Raw genomic sequence first — 21,445 nt, forward strand, 5'->3', positions numbered from 1 at the left:
ATAAATCAGATTTTAGATGGAACTCATTGATGACTATAAAGCTCCTGAGGGCCCCTCACATGGTCCATGAGGGCTACCTGGTGCCCGCGGGCACCGTGTTTGTGACCCCTGCACTAACCTAATGCTGTGCGATATAACAATATATATCGTAGTGCGACATAAAAACGTCTACCATACGATATAACCCTCTATGGTTTATATCACAAATGTAATGTGTGTGGTCATGGTCCCGCTCTGTTGCTAAAATATCATGAAGCAGGCTAATCTACTCACAGCAACGCTGCTACTTTATAGTAGCATGTTGACATGCCGTGACCACTAGGGTTGGGTAGGCACGTTGCAAATCGAGACCACCAATGACAATTTCATATGTTTCTGCTGTCAAGTGTTAATTCAAATCAACTTTATTTGTATAAAGCAATTTCCAACAGGGGTGGCACTAAAGCAAATATCCTCATTATTTTTTACAGTATCTCACAAAAGTGAGTACACCCCTACATTTTCGCAAAATCTAATGAAATCTTTTCATGGGACAACACTGAATAAATTACACTTTGATACAATGTAAATTAGTTAGTGTACAACTTGTATAACAGTGTAAATTTACTGTCCCCTCACAATAACCCGCTGGCAACAAAAGTGAGTACACCCTAAGTGAAAATGGGTTGGGTAGACAGGGTGTTACAAATCAAGACCACCAATGACAATTTCATATGTTTCTGCTTTATTTGTATAGCGCAATTTACAACAAAGTCATCTCAATGCGCTTATCAAAATATAAAATTCATAATAAGAAAGAAAAAAACCAACAAGATCCACATGAACAAGCATTTAGACATCTAACAAAATCAACATCGTAAAACACCATTAAAGAAACAAACAATTATTTAATAGAGCCTCCATACTCTCCCAACAACATATATACCGTATCTCATGACATGGCAGCACATCTGTTGTTTGTATTGGAAACACAGAAACAAGGAGAAAACAACAACAACAGCCAATCCTTCCTTTTGTACCATTCACTCTGAAAAGTATGAAACATTACAACACCTTACCTTTGCTAAAGGTCTGGTAGCTCAGGTGTTGGTCTCCCATCTTTTAAAAGCTGTTGTTTTTCCACAAAAAGTTTCTCTATCGTCTCCAGTGCTGTCATCTTGCCCACTAGCTAGAGCGATCACATGGAATCATAATTTATCTCCTGCTGCTCTAGAAGGACTTTTAAAGAATATAGCCTAATGAAACCTCTACTATCATATATGATCTTTGATGTAACCATTCACTAAAGGCCTGTACTACGAAGCTGGATTTGCTCTTATCGTGCTAATTTCCGGGATTTAATTGGTGTGTGCTGTCCTACGAAGTTGAATAACTAATTACCAGGCTAAATCACCATGGAAAACCTAACCTGGTCTGGACCAGGTTATGAAGTGGATAAGATCTGAGAGAGTATAAAAGTCCTGCCTCCTGACCAATCAGTTCTCTTAGAAAACGACCTGCCCTGCATGCATCGGGGACTTTCAGACCAATGAATGAATTAACAAAGTATTTATTTATTTGTTCATGTATTCTGTGGTGACGCTGAGAGCCTCAGTCCTGTAAGATAATCTAAATAACAAATATTTTTCACCTTATGGTGTAGGCTGAGCTGTATGAACGCAGCATCAGAGCCACAGACAACCTGAAAGTGAAACTGATCAGAGTGTCTGTTTATTCTACCATGAATTAACATTGTGTAATCTCACTCTACGCAGTTTCTCTGATTTCGATTGGTCTGACGCTGCAATCTCCACCTCGTAGCCAGGCTGAAATGAACTCGCTTCACTTGGCGAGTTGATATCATGATTTGTAGGACAGCTTCTCTCTGACGGAGAATGTTTAGATAGGTGAAGCCTGCTAATGGAGATAGAACCAGGTTTCACTAATCTAGCTTTGTAGTACAGGCCCTACAGGTACAGTTTAAAACAATAACAGTGGCCATTATTGTGGTTTTTTGCGCCTCCTGGTGGCATTCCCACATACAAACGTACAAATCAGAACACATGTGAGAACAGTATATATAGCAAAAGTCACGAATATTCCTTTATTGAAAAGAAGTACAATTTATTTTGGGTTTTTTAAAATTGTTTATTTTATATATACCGTAATAAAAATGTATAATGAATAGCAATTCTCCATTCATTTTATGTCATTTTAAAGAAGTAATTCGATATTATTATCGGGATATAAATCTACCTATATCGTGATATAAAATGTTCACCATATCACACAGCACTAACCTGTATAAACACTCCTGACAATCCTCAGGTGCTCCTAACAATGGATGACGACCTGGACAACGTCCAAAGAGACAAGATCTATGTCTTCTAACTGTGTGTGCTGTCCAGGAGCAGCCTGGCGTCCTCAGCTCTGCCTTATCGTCCAATCGCACTATCCCATTACGCCTCCATTATGATCCTCCAAAAGCACAGCCTGGAGCCTGATTCATTAGGTCGTCCACAAGCGTGGCCCCTCCCCCTGAACTGCCTGGACACTAATGTGCCAATCAAAAGCTGGACAAGCAATGTTGAAGTGATTTGTCCTCTTTCTGCCACCATCGATTAAACTGTCATGTTCGCCGTCGATGGCAATGCGAGGTAGGTGTGTGTGTGTGTGTGTGTGCGTGTGCGTGTGTGTGCGTCTCTGGATGGCTCCGCCTCTTTCTTTACCCTTCTCCACAGCCAATGTCTGCTTCTCTCCATGCCGAGCGCACTTTGGTTGTCTTTTCAGTCCGTCCATGTGTTGATATTTACATCATGTGTACAATTATACAATAGCAAAGATTTCCACGTCTACAGTATATCTGTGTCAAGCTGCTAACACCAGTCGGTCTTCACTGGGTGTCGCAAACCAGTTCATTTTACCAGCTGTTTTACTAATCACGCATCCCATCCAATCAGGACATCAAGAATGAACTGTAACTTATTTTATGACGTGCATTACTGTTGACCTCTGAGTCAGCCACTTTTGAAGAAATACTGTTTATACAGTGAGGAACTTAAGTATTTGAGCACCCTGCAATTTTGCAAGTTCTCCCACTTAGAAGTCATGGAGGGGTCTGAAATTTACACCATAAGTGCATATCCACTGTGAGTGGCAGAATAAAAAAAAATTCAGGAAATCACATTGTATGATTTTTAAATAATTCATTTGTATTTTATTGCTGCACATAAATATTTGAACACCTGAGAAAATCAGTGTTAATATTTGGTACAGAAGCCTTTGTTTGCAATTACAGAGGTGAAATGTTTACTGTAGTTCTTGACCGGGATTGCACACACTGCAACAGTGATTTTAGCCCACTCCTCCACACAGATCTATCAGTGGAAATGCACCTACGATGTAAATTTCAGACCCCTCCATAATTTCTAAGTGGGAGAACTTTGCAGGGTGTTCAAATACTTAAGTTCCTCACTTTATGCTTTGTACAGATGAATGTGAAGGAGTTTACAAATGTAACTAAGTCTAGGAAATCTGTCCACTTTTCTTTGGTGGCCTTCAACGTTTTATTGATGGTAGTCCCAAACTGTTCTGCTTGGTCAGATCCCTGAAATCATGGTTGATTATGTTGTTCTGCTCCACTGCAAAGGTACTTTATTTTTTACTGTGCTGTGTAAGAAAGGATTTCTCTGTCAGATGTTTCGGTGAGCGGTTATTGAATAAAACTTTTTTGAAAAGACTGCTTGCATCCTGCAAAAAGTACACAAAACACAACAAAATAATCAACACGGTTTATTAAAATATTTTGTATTCATGCACAAAAACACATTTTAACCATCAGTACATTGTGTGCATGTGTGTGTGTGTGTTGTTCTCGGTAGTCTCTGATCTGGTAGTCATAGTCCAGGCTCATATTCACGCAAGCTTTGGTATTTACCAATTTTGACGTGAGCGTACGCTACGATCAAATCTAATGTCAGGTCTGAGCTCGTGTATGCAAATCTGAGTGTGTGGATTAGTGGTTCAGCACAGCCTAGTCTGAAAATAAAGTATTAAACAAACCTCAGCTGTCATTTAAGCATAAGCAGACACACATGCAGAACAGATCCAAACAAATTATTAAAACAAATTAAACATTAAAAAAGCGTATTAGTTATACCACTTAATTATCTAATATTTATTTATTTATCTAAGTGAATGAAATGTGCAGCAGTAATTGGTAATGTGATTAATTATAGGTGAAATTGGCTGAAGGCTTAATAAACAGACAAGGGACATCATTTAGTAATTATTAAATTTTTTTGTTCACTTTTCTGAGGAGTTCTTGACCTTAAATATGACCTTGAGTGAAGGTCAAGGTCACACATTGAAAGGAAATGTTGTTCAATGGTACCAGTGGCCAAGTTATAGGAAAAAAATGTTTTTTTTTTGTTTTTGTGACGTCATGAACTTTGACCCCTACTGATCTTTTTGGTGGTTAGGGTAGGTCGTACAGCTTCGGTCCACGGAAAGGAAATACTCCCCTTGAGATGAGCTTTTCATAAATGTAAGCATCAAACTTGTACGATAAATATTAATAACGATATGGAAAATTTTGGTTTTTGACACTTGGCGCAACCTTGACCTTTTGGCTCCAAAAATGGTCGACTGCACATCCTTGACATTGCCTCTATGAGATGACATGTGTCATTAGTGCTGCATTAATAGCCTAGGAGGAGTTCCAGGACAAAGGAGTTGCTGAAAAAAAATAACTCCTACAAGAACAATGTATTTGGCCATTTTCAATGGAAGAAGAAGAAGAACTCGAACTCCTACGAGAACAGTATATTTGGCAATTTTCAATAGCCAAATACAATTAAAGTATTTGCTTTATGTTTCTGTCTTTAGTATCATAATTTAATACACAAAGGCAGTACCTTTTCTTTCCTGCAGGGGGAGTGCTCAGCACACAGACTCATGCTGTGTCTGGTCTTGAATCTTCAAATGATAAAATCTTTTTTTTTTTTTTTAAAGTTGAAAAATGAGAAAAGATTATTTCACAAAAAAAAAAAAAGGTATGGTGTTATATTACTGTTGCTGTTTTATTTTAAGTGAAATATGATTTTTAATGTGTTAAGGAGATAATCTATATCTAGATGTGGAAATTTGTAGAAATAAAACAACCAGTAGTCATTGCGTAAACTGGCAAATAAATGGTGAACTTAAGATCCTCCAATATTTGAATTTCTACTAAATACTTAATAGTCAGTCGATGTGTCTGTAAATAGTCATTTCCAAATACATTTAGAAACATTTACTCCCTGCAAATCACAGGCCAAAGGATGTAAAATGTCTTAATCTTAATCTCTTAATTCAGTAAACACAGCACCATTTATAGGAGAATGTTGCTCATTGCTGCACTTCATCTGTAGTTTGAGTTCACACAGTTGTACTTAGTAAATACACTTGGCTATCCAAATCTTCAATAGATCTTATTTATTCATATACATCCTTTATTTAACTAGGTGATTCCTGATGAGAGAACATTGTGGGCTACATCCATAATAAAGGTCTCTCTGTAGAAAACCTGGTCTTATGGCAACAGACGGCATCCTTCCACCTTTAGCTGGAGCGTCTTCCTTGTTTTATTTTATAAAACACCCAGATTCTTGACAATCCAAAATCCAGACCACAATGCAGAGTTCTCCTTCACACCCCCTCAGACCAGTCCCCCTCCCAAAGCACGGACAGCTACTGTACACCTCATAGATACAGAACATCCTCCAACGCAGGAGTGGAACCATGGGCTGCTCAATGCCATGCCCGCTGAAAATTTTAATTTCTCTTTGGCATCATACAAGAACTTTATATTGACTACAAAACTTTTTTCTTCTTTGTGTATCATGGAAACTGTCTAAGTTTCCAGGATTGCTTTTCATTTGTCATTTTTTTTTGTCATTTTAATCTGTGGTCAGGTCCTTGCATAACCCAGGATTGTTTCCTTTTGCGGCCCAGCCTTGAGCCAAACAAGCAATTTGCAAAAGTTCTTTCTCATAGTCAACCATCCATCACGTAAAATACACTCTAATAAAACGCATTATAAAATGCACGTCCACATCTGGCTCCACTCTAGTTTCAGCTAATGAAAGCAGAGTAAAATGAGGAGAGTTATGCAGTTCTGTTTTACTAGAAAAAAAGAAATAAGCAGCAGTGTGAGTCTTCTTCTAAAACTTCTGATAATGGTGTGATGATTGAGTGGCTGATGTTTAAAACTATGTGTCTATACCACTGTGGAGATGTTGCATAAACGTTCTCTTTTTGTTTTCACAAATGTCGTTCGAAAACTTCGGATAGTTTCATTCTATCTAATATTGAGATCAGGTGACCTGGTCTAAAGACTATCTTCTTTAGCGTTCTAAAAGTATACATAGTTTGTAGCTGTGGACCACATTGGCAGCTGATGCAGACGCTTTAATGGAGGTGGAACGATTCCATGTGTAATATAATGTTTGGAAACCTTGGGTCTTGCCATTCTTGTGAAATTGGCTTTCACATGTGTACCAACAAGGTTTGTTGATGATAATGTGTTACTTTTCTTGGCCTTTCCCCGCAGAATAATGTGCTACATCCCACATCATAACATGGTTCAAGAATAATTTGAGGAACACGAGCTTGAGATGTTTAGATAGTTTGTAAAAAATTCCAGATCTTACTCTGCTCTAACAGCTCTGGTAGATCCTGAACAAACAATCCAAACCTAATCTAAAAACTTGGTTCTAGATTTAACAGCTCACGTCTCAATGTCCCACCCTCAACAGCTCTACTTCCTCCCCTGCCTCTGCCATTCTACCAGAAGCTACGCCTCTACGTTTGAGCACGTGCATTGCAAAACACAACAAAGTCACATAACTACAAAAACTATAAATTCTGTCGCGGTCACAAAGACGTTTATTCACAAGCTTTGGACCCATTTTGTCATTTAGTAGAAGTTTTATATGTTGGCAATCATGGAACGGGTAACTGTGGAGTTTCAGAGCGCTCCTCTATGATGCTCTGCTGCTCAGATTGATAAACCTGTTTGAGACATGTTTCCGTGAACTGTTCCGCATTTACTTTGATTGACAGTCCTCGCTCCAGGAAGTCGAAGCCTTTTGGCTGGGTGCACTAGGCGATCGTTTCCATTTGTATAGGGGTCTATAGGATGAAGGAGGAACTTATTTACATTAATGTATATGAATGACCACCGACAGTAAACCATAGTAAAAGACTAGTTAGGTTTTTTTTATCGCATTTCAAAAGAATCACACATAAACATAGATTTCTCAGAAAATCTGGATATCAGCTTTAATGTGTTAGTTGAGTTAAATACAACACGTATGCAATGAGTTTGGGTTTGAAATTACATACGAACAGTGAATGACTGTTTTCATAGAATTGACCTAACTTAAATGGCTGTCCACACAGCGGTGGCACTAAAGCAATTATCATGTAGCACAACAAAAAACACGCACTTCCCTTTGACTAACAGAGAAAATGCCAACAACAACAACTCAGAACAGCCTCAGTGAGGACCATCCACAAAGTCAATCCTTCCTTTTGTACCATTCACTGTAGAAAATATGAACAATTTTCTGACTTTACCTTTGCTAAAGCTCTGGTAGCTCAGGTGTTGGTCTCCATCTTTTAAAGGCTGTCGTTTTTCCTCAAAAGAAAGTTTCTTTATCATCTCTAGCGCTGTCATCCTGACTGTAGTGTAATCCCGCCCACTAGCTAGAGAACATAGCAGCAGCGGTCACATGATATCAATTCACTAATGGACTCTGAACTTACGTATAGCATTTAGCATAGCACGGTTACGTCCAAAGGCAGCGTAGAGAGCTGCCTTTGGATGTAAATGGTTGTCATCTTGGAGAAATGACTGCGCATGCGCAAATACATAAAAACACGCTATGGAAACAGGCAGAGCAGCGATGTGCTTTTGGGAGGGGGTGTGGCCTCCTCCTGCCTTATAGCGGAGTGAGACTGTGCAGCGTCTCTGCCGTACCAGGAAATAGCGCTGTTTAGTTATTTGGGTTATGAAAAGCACAAAATGCTGACACTTTCAAATTATAGGTACTGTAGGCTATCGGAAATTGAAAAATAAATATATTTTATTAAAACAAATAATCAAAATATCAACTCACCCTTGGGTAGGCACTGCCTACCTTGCCTACCCTGACTGAACGTCACCCCACTGGGGAGTTGCAACTCATTGAGGGAACCATGAATGCCAACATGTACTGTGACATACTGAAGCAGAGCATGATCCCGTCCCTTCGGAAAACTTGGCCGCAGGGCAGTATTCCAACACCATAACGACCCCAAACACACCTCCATCTAACCCCAACCTAAAGCTGACCCCTGTTGTTGAGATGTTCCAGTTAAGCTTTTTTCTTGAAATGTTTTTTTTTCCATATTATAGTGTTTTGATGTTCCAGATAAGGTCATAACCAAATAAAACATGTGAATGACAACTATAATAAACTATAATGACATTTTTGTTTACTAATAAAACTGAAATTGTAATTCTGTCACATGGGACAAAATCCAATTAGAATTTACAGCAGTTGACTAAAATCTTAATGTCATGTAGTTTAAAATATAGTGTCAAATGAACATAACATAAGTATGTTCAGAGTTAAAGTCCAATAAAAGTAAATTTTCCAAATGTAACATTTTTTTCTTTTTTCCTTTGAAAAAAATATTGTATCGTTATCGCGAGCCATGATCATCTACAGTATCTCTCATCGTGAACTCAGAACAACACCAATCTAGCTTCAGAAACACCTCCAACCTTCTCGTAGGAGAAGAACAAGAATGAGTGGATGTGAACGACAGTAATATTTAAAAATAACAACCGAGTGCTTCTTCATGACTCCTTTCCTTAAAATGTTCAATTTAATAATTCCTCATGCTTATTTTTTCCATCCACATTGATGAAGTCAAATTAATCATCTTTTGGACAACTTGACTTTAGCTTTAAAAAAAAAAATCATTTCTTTTTAAAAATGATGTTCTTTTATTTTTCACACATTTGTTTTTAATGAGTTTTTCGTCAGACTGTGTATGTTCAGGAGAAGCTGGTAAACTGTAAACGTTCCACTAATGGATGGTTACAGGCATACATTAAGCATCTCTAACTTAAACACACTAGACACACACACACACACACACACACACACACACACACACACACACTGGACTTACATGGAGTTCTCTGTTTTTAATGCTCACACATTTGTCTAGTTGCTCCTCCCCCTTTCTGCTCACTCTGGATATTTTCAAACACGCTGATTCTGAATATGAATTATTTTGTTTTCTAAAATTGTTCAAACAAAGGTTTACACTGCTTAGATTTCCCATGGGTTTTAAAGCTAAGTTTATCAACTATGGAATTGGAATTTCTACAGGATTCCAGCTGCTACTGAGGTCTAACTCTTCTCTTTTTCTGAATACATAATGTATTACTGTAACGACTCTCACTTCCTCTCTTTCCCAACTGTTTTCACACAGGTGTCCATCATTACCTGATTGCCTCCTGCTCTATTAAAGGAGTGTCTGAACACTGACTGAGTGCTGCTGGTTATGTGTTTCCTTCCTGGTCTATTTCCTTTGAAGTTGGTTTTTGTTTCTTATTTTCACATAATTCATTTACACTTTGTATAGCACTTTGCTGTGTTCATTTATGTCATTTGCTGTACTATTTGGACTTTTGATTTGGCCTTTGAGTGATAGTAAACATGGATTAGTTGCTGAAAAGATCCTCCTTCCTGCTTCACCTCTGTGATTGGTCGTTATGGTGATGGCTCACTGTCAGGTTGAAAGTCTTCAAAAAGTTATGGTTGATAGAATGTCAGAACACATTGTGTAATGCAGCTTGTTGGGTGGGAGGAAGTAAAAGAAAACCTACGCAATATTAGACAAAAAGTCAAACGTGGGTCAGCATTTGGACGGACATTTTCAAAATGTCAAATTCTGGCCAAACCACAAAGAAAAGCTCTCTATTCCTATAGATCACCTCCTCCCTATACATGATAATCTATCTCTTACTGTTTCATCTACATTATCCATCTCATTTGTATGAATCATCAATCAATCGATCCCAAATGCTAACTGCTTGTGTCTGCACTCTCCGTCTGCATTTCCTGCAGGTCCCAAGGACTAGAAAGACTTTGATATTTATTCTGCTTCCTCAGTATGATACACTCTGATAGCACACATAAATCATTCCTTTTTCATTGTGTAACAAAAACATGAAAAATGAATTTGAAAATTTGTTTCCAAAACCAAAATGAAAAAAACAGAAAATGCCTTGTTTTTCTAATTCAAGCTCTTTTGTTTCCGAACAGAAAACGAAAAACGGAAAACGAGCACCTTTATTCGTTTTCTCCATTACCGATTTGTCAAAGTACGTGACCCAGAAGTGAACTCTCATCCGACGCTAACGGCAAGATCGCTGCTTCTAAACTGTGCATCCGAAACGTGTCCTTTTCGCTTTAGCTGGTGTTGGGCACAGAACCTCCTCACGGATATTTCGGAGGATTTAGAGACTTTAGAGAAGTGTTGCAGAGCTAAAGATATCATGAAATGTGTAACGTACTTCGGCAAATCGGTAATGGAGAAAATGAATAAAGGTGTTTGTTTTTTGTTTTCTGTTTTCTGAACCGAAACAAAAGAGCTTGAATTTTAAAAACACGGTGTTTTCTGTTTTTTCATTTTGGATTTGCAAACAAATATCAAATAATGAGTGTTTTTTTTTTTTTTTCTCGTTTTTCATGTTTTTTTGTTTCATTTTTTTTTTGTCTGCACATGCTGTCAAAGGTCAACACTACAAGAAGTGCAACGCATTTTTTTTTTGTTGTTGTTTTTGTTTCATAATGAAAAACAAATGAACGAATGATACATGGACTCACATGCATCTCCCCGACGTCTGCACGATGAATGAAGTTGAATCGGCGAGACTTATTATGGAGAGCGTTTGCCGATTGGGCAGGCGTTGTCTTCGTGACGATGGATTAAAGATGCTCAGCACGGCCTCTCTACAGCTTATATTGTTAAATACCTTTATTTAGCTCAGATTTAGATAGTATAAATATCTCCATATTCATATTCAAGTATTGACTTAAATCTGATAGGAACACAACAACCTATCAGATCACAACAACAACAAAAGCAATATACTACCACTAAATAGTTTATTATGTGTGGATAAAATAAAGAGAGACACAGTTCATGATCATAAATGTATTTTTAGCAGCATGGCCAAAAGAGCCCCAGCACAAAAACATTTTACAGTTCTACAATTTTATAAATGGCATCATCGATTTGGGGGGAAAAACACACAAAAGGAGTATTAGGAGTAGAATGCCGACGCACGATCTGAGGCCGACATCGGCGAGACGTATGCGTGCTATCTGGGCACTGAAATATTAGATGTTACAACTGTGAGGATTGAAGTTGATTCCAAAAGTCAGAGAAAATGTTTTTCTTGGTTCTCGTGATTGCCCTGAAGTGTAATCTCACCGATGGTTTTCCAGTAACTGCCTGGGATTACATTGTGCTGCCGAGTCAGACTTTTAGGCTAAACTGAGAAAAGTGCTGTTGATATAAATACAAAAACATGCTGGTACAAAGTCAGAAATATTCCTCTCCTAAAATATGATCTGAAATCCTACTTTTCCAGCCAACATTCAGTGTTTTTCTTTTCATTTCAGTGCTTTTTCCACTGCCGTCCTTTCCTCCATCCAGACCCCAGACTCTCCCTCTCTCTCCCACTTTGAGGGATGCAGTGCAAGTATTTGGAGAATTTGTAGCGACCAAACCTAGGCCGAGTGCCTGTGCGTCGCTTCTCTCCTCTCGATGGAGCGGCTCAGACCAAATAAGGCTGGACACATTTAAGCAGGCAGAGAGGGCAGGCTGCTGAAAGGCCATGCCCTTTTAAGGATGAGGTTCCCTTATTTCCTTCCCTCTCACTTCCACTTCTCCAGCCTCCACCCTTCTCCCTCTCTCCCTGCACACTGGTGAACTTATCCTCCCTCATCTGGGCATTTTGGAGAATAGATCCACGTCAAGCCTGAGACAAGCACTCAGCCTGCCTGCACGCTGTACCAGTGGCCATCAGAGAGCTATTCATACACAGTGAGTATTCTTCACTTCTGGCTCTCAATGTTACAAAGATCAGGAAAGGCTGAACTTTAATAGATTTACAAAGTCTTTTTTTTTTTTTTTTTTACTAAGCTAGATCAGTTAGTTCAAGTACACAGGTTGCTTTTTATACATTTTTTAAATGTATGATTTGACCATCAGTGACACAAATGACATCAAAGGAATTTGATCATTCGTTTTCAGGAATATAATAGAAAAAAAAATTGAGATCACACGTGTCAAACTCATGGCCCGCGGGCCAAATCCGATCCTTTGGAATGTCAAATTCGGCCCGCAGGAGAAAGTAAAAATGACAGAAAAAACATGAGTCACTGTGGAAATGAAACTGTTCTAAACAAACTGAACTAAACAAACTGTATTGCTCACAATTTTTATATCACATAATTACAGTCATTTTTAATGTTAAACAGCTGAAAAAACTAAATCTAGGAAATGTAAAGTGAGGACCCTGTTTGGGACCGATATGTCACTTATTTCTTGGATATTGTTGGTTTCTTACATATTTAGTGTTTAATGTATACGTAGAAGTGTAAACGATGGCACAATAATGTTGAAATTACTCGTTTTCTCGCTTAAAATCTGTGGCTCATTTGAGATCAAACTGCTCCGTATTTGGCCCTGATTTAGATGATACAGAAATAATCTGTGTATGCTTCGTCCATCCATGTTAAAAATGAACATGCAATTTTTTTTTATTAGTTCCAAAATTTGTGAATGATTTTTATCATTTGTCATGCATTAAGAAATAACCCTTTTGTTGTTGTTGTTGTTTCACACGTGTTGAAACATGAGGTGTATTTGCTCTATTGTGGTGATTCCTTGTCAGCAGGTTGTATTTTATGTGTTTTTGTGAGACAATGTAATGGAACCAATGGCATGACATGCTGGGTTATTGACTCATCCTGGTAGATGCCAGTTCCATTCCTAGTCTGAAGGTTATTAACTGAGCTAAACAATATGTTAAACCTTTCACTGTGATTCTAAACTAATTGTTGTGCTCTGATGTGGTCAATGGGACCCAAAGGTAAGGACAGTCCATCATTGTTTGAAGCACATCCAAAGCTTTTGCATGAGATCCATGGTGTTCATTGGCAGTTAAAGAGACAGTATTACGAAAAATTCACGTTATAACAGTTTTTTCTACAGTGATACACATTCCTTTAGCCTCATTTAGAGGGCCAAAGTGGAAAAACGTATGTTTCCTCCCTCCCGTGTTATTCCACATTGTGGAATTGGAGTAGGATTTTTCTCACTTTGTGATGTCACAACGTGGAAACTCCTCCTCCTGACAATCCTGGCTCCTCCTACCTTACAGTACATAAAAATGTGAGCTCCCCCTTCTCAAACTACCTCACAGTTAAAACAAACATAGCAAAGGCAGGTTGAGTTACAGTTAATATCTGTATGTTCAGTATATAGATAAACCGAAGAGCGCTCACAATCAGTTCCATTTTTAGTAGCCGTTATAGACCCTTTGATTGTTGGTAAACATTGTGACGTATTTTGTTGGGCGGGGCTTAGTTTGGAAGCAAAACCACAATTGTCTTTGTTTTTTCTGAGCACGAGTGTCCGCTGGAATCTTATAAAACTTTAACTTACGTCCACTAATGTTATTCCTCCTATTCTGGCACCCAAACACACAACAAAGCTGTGACATTACTAGCCTCCACAGTCTTTAGCTAGCAGCGTGTCCTGTTTTTGCCTCCAGCCACGTCACTCATGATGTACGTGGACCATTAAGCTCTATACCACCTCGTATCGCCTTTGATCTGACATGTTTGTGACCCAATGCGACGCAGCGGTTGGACAAAACAATGGACTATTGTCTTACAGTAAATGGACTATTTCTGTGGTCATAAGAGGTGAGAAGGAAAAGGAAGATTGTTCATGATTTACTGCTGCTGTGATAAACACACACACACTGCTACAGTGTGTTTATGCCTACTCATACATGCAGCCTGTTTTTAGGAGTGCTCTGAAAGTTACTTTTCAGAGGCTAAAACTCCAGAAAACTGGCGAGTTTGGGAAAATAAACCTCAAATACTGTGTTGTTGGGGTTCTTAGAACAATTAGAGATGAAGTGAGGTTAAAAATAGCATAATACTGGACCTTTACAGTGTAATAAAGGGAAGTTTAGGGGGGAAAGTGGGAAAGAGCCGGTGGTTTCTGAGGGAAGAAGGGCAGTGAGTTCAGCTGAAACACATCAGCGGTGAAGTTTAGCAGAGTACTCACTACTACCACAAACATGCAATCATAGAAAAGAGGCTTTGCTCATAAAAACCAGTTCAAATATTCCGAGCAATCATTTATCACATCTCACTTCAAACTTCAGCTGCTTCCAACCAAACAGCAAACCTCCAACACTCTACGGAAATGACATAATCAAAGGTTCGGCCAACGATGAACAGGGAGTCTGATGGAACACAGAGGCTGAAGTTGCATTACGTCGCTTCCTCTCAGACCACAGCACTCGCACTGGTTTCCTGTGCTGGTATTTGAACATGGTTGCCTTGGTAACAGAGAAACAGAAGAGGGGAAACACATGGATGGAAACCATGTTTATAGATATTTAGGACTCAAAAAATGGGACATTAGATGTTTTTTTCCAAATTCATATTAAATCTGTGTTCTCAGACATTATGATGATGGTTCTGCACTGAGAGTCTGAATTAACCTGGAAAAAATGAAACTTGGAAACTTTTAAATAAAATCAAATTTTAAAAAATAACAAAAATATTCAATATTGGTAGTAAAGTATTTTTTTTTTAATTTAACAGAGGTTTAGATAAAAGTCATTGAGCATATGCTTGAATGCAGAGTTTGCAGGTGTAAATGATGGATGCCTAAAATGTGGTATTCATGAACATAATAATAATAATAATAATAATAATAATAATAATAATAATAATAATACATTTTATTTGAGGCACCTTTTAAGGCACCCAAGGTCACCGCACAATCAAAGATAAGAACAATATAAAAAAACAGACAAAGAACAATAAAATATACAAAAAATAAGGTGGACATTGATGGAAGAGCAGATGATCAGAGGGAGTAGGTGAGTGTAAACAGATAGGATAGAGGTTTGATTTATTTGAAACTAAAAATACAAAAGTAAAGAAAAATTGTAGATTGTGAAGAAAAAAGGCTCGATGTATTCATTCACATCTCATATTACAGTATATCCTTAAAATGTGCTGTATATTCCTCTACTTCTATTTATTCCTGGAAACAAGTTATTTTGTATTGCATGGGGGGATTCTTCCATTACAACCCCCCCCCCCCCCCCCCCCCCCCAAAAAAAAACACACACACACACACACACACACACACACACACACACACACACACACACACACACACACACACACACACACACACACACACACACACACACACACACACACACACACACACACACACACACAGACAGTTACTAAAAGTCAAATGTCTCTATTTTCTCATGGTTTATGACAAAAGGCCAGTGCAGAAGAGATGCTAACAACATACCAGACATAAAAGCCTCGGATTACATAGTGATGCAGGACGATTGAGTAGCCGTGTGTGTGCGTGTGTGCGCGTGCATGTGTGTGTGTGTGCGTGTGATTTCTTACACAGGTTATGAAACAGGTAAATGTGGATCTGCTGGTTCAGCGTCACACAAATACAAAAGTTGAAAAGCAGTTTAAAGTGCATTGATTGTGTGTCTATCTGATTCACTGATTCAATCACAGGATTGTGAACGCAGAACTTTTACCGTGTTTGGCAGAACACGAGGCTCACATTCCTCAGTCTGAGAAGAACAATGGTGGTATTTGAAGCCGATTCCCTTCTCATCTGTCTGCACATAGTTTGGATTTTAATCACTGTGTGGAAAAAAATAACATCCTTATTGATGTTAGAGCACGAGTCAAACTTTAGGCAGACAGACTAAATTTGGCCCTTCGTGGCATCCATCGCGGCCCTCAGTAAGATTAGTATAAGAAAAGAATCCCAGTATAACAGTGATTATAGGTAAAACTACAGTTCTGCTCCATGCTTTGATGAATCTCTGTGTTTTCATAGTCGTCTTTAACCTGTTAAATTGATAAATTATGGCACTTTTACAGAAGTTGCATTTATTTATTTCCCAAAATAGTTGGATTTTTTCCCCCAGCCTACTTGAAATCAAACTGGTGTAAATGTGGCCCCTGAAACCTCAGTATTAGAATGATTACGTCTGTAAATATGTATATATCTGTATCCTTTATTCTGTATTATATTATTTATTTGGTTTTCTATTTCTACAACTAAATGAGACAAATCATGCATTTAAATCCTTCCTTTTTACATATAAATCATACAGTTGTGGTCTATATAAAGTGGAACTGCAATGCTTGGGTCTGAATTCTTTTTCTGATGTACTTCTGAGAGCAACTCGTTTTGGTGCTGTCTCTTTAAATGCAAATGAGACACTTCATACCCCGCCCCCTCTCCAGGTTGCAGAGGTGACACTCGGTTCAACTCCACCCTGTTTGGCCATTTTTGTAGTTTGATAGAAGCGATACGGTTATGTAGCGGCGCAGAAACCCTAACAAGTGAGCTAGCACAAGCACCGAGCTAACGCTAGCGCCAAGCTAACGTCACGAAATGCATTTTAATACAGTCTTTTCAAAGACAAAAACGGCAAAATGAAATGACTAATGAAAACTTTAGACTTAAATTAAATCACGTAGGCCATATCATCAAGGATCTAAAACGAGCACACAGCGCTAACATATGAAGACGGTGCAACTGCTAATGCTAACAAAACAATGACAGAGACGTCTTATCATCACACTTTTTAGCGTTATTTACAGCTTACCGAAGTGCTCTGTTCGTCGTCTCCAAAGATAGAAGGAATTGAACCCTCAATCAGACAAAGTCTTTCAGCAAATCCTTCTTTATACTGGTGGAGGTTGCAGAAGCAGTCATCCTTGAAGTGCTTCACACACACAAAAATGACCTTACCCACAGATGTGGGTACATTTCTGTGAAAAATAAAACTCAACCAGGCACTTTGAAAAGGTTCTGATGCTGGGAGACGGTGTAATGAAGCGTGTGGTTACTACATCCAACAACCAAACATTTTGACTTATCCTCTCATAACTTCAGCATCCTTGAGCTTGGACTACAAAATAAAAGCGAGAAAATAAAAATGTTGGATAGCTCGAAGTGTTGGACCTGGAGTTGATGTCCTAATTTGGCAGTTCCGCTGCAAATACTGTGACATAATAGTTCAAAAAACGTAATAGAGAATCGAAAAATCAAAACAGATTGAAAAATATGACCAAAACAGAATATAAAGATATCAACGGAGCACCTGAAGAGACTAATTTGAACTTTTCTGTACTTCTAAAAACTGTAAATATACAACAAAATGCATTTAAGGGCTAAAAAAGTGGATTCAGCATAATATGTCCCCTTTAACAAACATATAAACTTAACATTTTCTATATACACAAACGACCTTTTTCTCTCAAATATTGTTCATAAATCTGTGTTAGTGAGAACTTTGCAGAGATAATCCATCCCTGAATAGACAGCATAGTTGTTGCACAGGTGTGCCGTATGGGTGGCCACTGTCTGCTTTTCGTACCCCGTCCTGACTCCGTGTGTCTTATCATTGTCTAGCTAACGTACACTAACATCTTAACCTTTAACCTCTCCAGGAACAGGAAGTAGACGTGACCTGAAACCAAGATGGCAGCAAAGGTTGGATGCTGCAGACAGCACTTTATCTGAGTTGTGCACTTGGCTGTTGTTGGACCAAAGGCAATAAAGAAGCAAAAAAAAAAAAAGGGAATTGAGATATAACACAGTGCTGGCAGTGTATGTGTCATGTATTTATATATGTGTGTTACTGTTAAGGCAGATGTTGTGTGGCTGATGGAGCATTCCCTCTGCACAGAGTCTGTTCTGTGCATTATGGACACAAAGCTGTTAAAGTCACTGTTCAGGAAGGGTTCCAAACATGCTGAGCATTTATGCTTCTACACACGCTTTTCATCTGCATGATGGTTTAAGGAGAACCAGTCGACACATTTCACTCTTTTTTCCCCCCCCCTCATGTTAGCTTTATGTTTTAATTCTTGTCTACTTTTCCCAATGTTTCCATCCAACCTCCCCCTCCACAGGGTGCCGGCATGGCTAACAAAGGTCCATCGTACGGCATGAGCCGCCAGGTCCAGGATAAGATCGACAGCAAATACGACCCCGAGCTGGAGCAGATCCTGGTGGAATGGATCAGCCGTCAATGCGGTCCTGGAGTGGGAAAGCCAGAGGATGGAAAAATGGGCTTCCAAACCTGGCTCAAAGACGGATGTGTGAGTATGGGAGAATTTAGGATCATTTTGCTATTTATTATTTTTCTTCATTGATCAAATGTATTTGATCTTCTCTCTACAGGTCCTTAGTGAACTTATCAATAGTTTGTTTGCTGGGGACAAGCCAGTGAAGAAGATCCAGAGCTCAGCCATGGCCTTCAAACAGATGGAGCAGATCTCTCAGTTCCTGAATGCTGCGGAGAAGTACGGTGTGACCAAGACGGACATGTTCCAGACCGTGGACCTCTGGGAAGGTGAGAGACTTTACAATTATATTGTTTTTTCTTTTTTTAAAAAATATATTTTTAAAGCAAATATAGATCTGCTCTGGGAATTCTGACCTCAGGAAAGGCAGATATACTGTAGGTAACTGGCGGCGCGAGGGCCACGAGCAGCCCTCCATCTAATTTTGTGCGACCCCAAAAACACAATTGTAAAATGACAGCAAAATGTCAACAGAAAGTTCACAAAATGATAACAAATACACACTAAACAACTACTTAAACACAAAGGGCCTGTACTACGAAGCTAGATAATTCTATCCTGGATTTATCTCTGTTAGTGGGCTTCACCTAACCTAACATTCTCGGTTAGAGAGAGGCTGTACTAAGAATCTCGATTACAACTCGCTAAGTTAAAGGTAATGTGGACGATGTTTAAAAAAGAAACGCCCTCTCCACATTTTGAAAAGAAAACGCGCATGCGCAACACGCCTACGTGTGAGGGAGAGCGTGCACGAGCCCCGTTTTCCTCGTGCACAGCTCTGTTTACAAGTTGGTGTGGACATCGGTCATACAAGCTTACCATACAAAAGAACATTTGGACTTTTCCCACTATGTCAGACTCGCCACCGGTAAGTGAAAATCCATTTTCAAAGGACCCGGTGCGCACCGGGCACAAGCACGTACGACGGCCTTTCGTAAACATGATTGACAATTAGGAGGACCAATAGTCTGGATGATCCACCCAGAAGCTAAACATCATCTACAATAACTTTAAGCGAGTTGATTTCAGCCTGGCTACGTGTGCACTCTAGTGACAGAGGAGGAGATTACAGCGTCAGACCAATCACAATCACGGATAAACTGGTGAGCGATTTACGTCACAATTAAAAATATGAAGAACTAAAATCAATAATTCAGACCAAAAACAACACTGTTGCCTAAGTTAAAGCAGCAATAAACTTATTTTACTTTATCAGTCCATCAGATATAAATCTATATGATTCCATAGGATGTCATTGAGTAAATGAAAGGATAATTATTCTTCACACAGTGACGTGTTGACAATGATCCTTCTTCTATTGGACAGCTAGTTTTCTAAGAGATCTGATTGGTCAGAAGGCGGGACTTTAGTACTCGCTCAGATAGCCGGAACAAAAACTGGTCCCGACCAGGTTAGTCGTTCAGCCTAAGTTACCATGGTGATTTAGCCCACTAAGACATTAGCCAGCTTTGTAGTATAGCACACGATTAAATCCTGGAAGTTAGCATGATGAGTGTATCGGCCCATAATGACTACAACAACGTAGGACTTCAAAGACACACAAAATGCCAACTAAATTACCTATAATGACAGAAAAATACACAAAATGAAAACAATTACACAAAAAAATACAACAAAGACACAACAAATGTGCCATATTGATAACAAAAGAGACTAAATGAATTCTGAAACACATGAGATGCCTTAAAAAATAATAAATAAATAAAAAAAACCATTAAGAAAAGCCAAACAAGGACTACAAAGACAAAACACTTTCTTCTCCCCTGTAATAATGCTCACATTGGTCATGATTCTAAATGCTGGCATGAATGCTGATAATGTGGTCCTTGGATCAGACGATCATATTTTTGTGGCCCCCGCTCTGATAGAAGTTGCCCATCTCTGGTGTAGGGTGTGGTTACGACCGGGTCTTGCTGTGGTTTCAGCAGAAATATCAGGATTCTCCTGCAACAAAGGTTGAACTCTAAAAGAAATCAAAGTGACTGTTGGTATTAACAGTGACTTTGTGTCTTTGGGCACAGGTAAGGACCTGGCAGCAGTACAAAGGACCCTGTCAGCTCTGGGCAGCTTGGCCGTTACCAAGGATGAAGGCACATACAATGGAGACCCCAACTGGTTCTTTAAGTGAGGCGAACAAACAATTCTACCGTCTCCAAATCATTTTCATAGCATTCATTATTAATATTTCGGATATAGTCCAGCCTTTTGTGACCATTTAACATTTTGTTGCAGGAAAGCAATCGAGAACAAGCGAGACTTCAGTGACGAGCAGCTGAAAGCTGGTAAAAATGTGATCGGCTTACAGATGGGTTCCAATAAGGGAGCCAGCCAGGAGGGCATGAGCTACGGAAGACCCCGACAGATCCTGTAAAATCACTATGACAACAGGATTCAAAAGGCTGATGCTCCTGCATATGTCCAACAAGTCCAAAACAACTCATTTAAAACCCAACAATCCCACCAACACCTTAATCCTCCTGAGTGCGACACTCATTCTGAACGTGATATCCATGACTGTGCTGTTAACCTCAGTAAAGCTCAGTAAGACGCCATATTTCCTACAGCTGATACATTTTACATAAACAAACTAAAATCTGTTTATTTCTTCACCTCACATGAAGGTGGAATCACTCAAACTGACCAGATTCATCTCTGTTACACAAACTAATTCACATTTACATCATTATTAGTCTAAAAACCAACCGGTGTACTTGTTTACAAAGTTTTCTGATAATCAACAACAGTGCACTATTAAACTGTAGCAAACAGCGGCAGGATAGTTTATTACCGACCATTCTCCACATTACAACACTTGCATTATCAGCACCAGTATTTTTGTATATTGTCTTAATAAATGATGACGTAAAAGTACACCTGTGGTCTGTGATTACTGGCAACAAGTTCAGACATCTTAAAGCGATGGAAAATCTTAT

The 21,445-nt window shown here is 38.9% G+C and overlaps 2 protein-coding genes across 6 annotated transcripts in view; both read left to right on the plus strand.

The window, feature by feature from the left end:
* The window catches only part of sidt2 (SID1 transmembrane family, member 2), a 30,301-nt gene extending 26,582 nt beyond the window's left edge, over window positions 1–3,719 (plus strand). For all 4 annotated transcript variants that reach the window (XM_028465464.1, XM_028465465.1, XM_028465467.1 and 1 more), the window contains one exon: window positions 2,308–3,719. In XM_028465464.1, the coding sequence (XP_028321265.1) occupies window positions 2,308–2,370 (63 nt within the window). In that variant the 3' untranslated portion in view covers window positions 2,371–3,719. The remainder of the gene's footprint in view (window positions 1–2,307) is intronic.
* An 8,169-nt stretch (window positions 3,720–11,888) lies between these two features.
* On the plus strand, window positions 11,889–21,383 carry tagln (transgelin). 2 transcript variants are annotated; one of them, XM_028465489.1, is made up of 6 exons: window positions 11,889–12,135; window positions 17,853–17,895; window positions 18,318–18,506; window positions 18,589–18,760; window positions 20,534–20,636; window positions 20,745–21,383. In XM_028465489.1, exons 2-6 carry the CDS (start codon window positions 17,884–17,886, stop codon window positions 20,881–20,883), a joined length of 615 nt encoding a protein of 204 aa, XP_028321290.1. In that variant the 5' UTR covers window positions 11,889–12,135; window positions 17,853–17,883; the 3' UTR covers window positions 20,884–21,383. The 2 variants fall into 2 exon arrangements, with proteins under 2 accessions (XP_028321290.1, XP_028321291.1); XM_028465490.1 differs by lacking the exon at window positions 17,853–17,895 and having other exon boundaries at window positions 11,899–12,135.
* The last annotated feature ends 62 nt before the right edge of the window (window positions 21,384–21,445 follow it).

The sequence above is a fragment of the Gouania willdenowi genome, chromosome 13 (assembly GCF_900634775.1).
Source record: "Gouania willdenowi chromosome 13, fGouWil2.1, whole genome shotgun sequence".
Classification (NCBI taxonomy): domain Eukaryota; kingdom Metazoa; phylum Chordata; class Actinopteri; order Blenniiformes; family Gobiesocidae; genus Gouania; species Gouania willdenowi.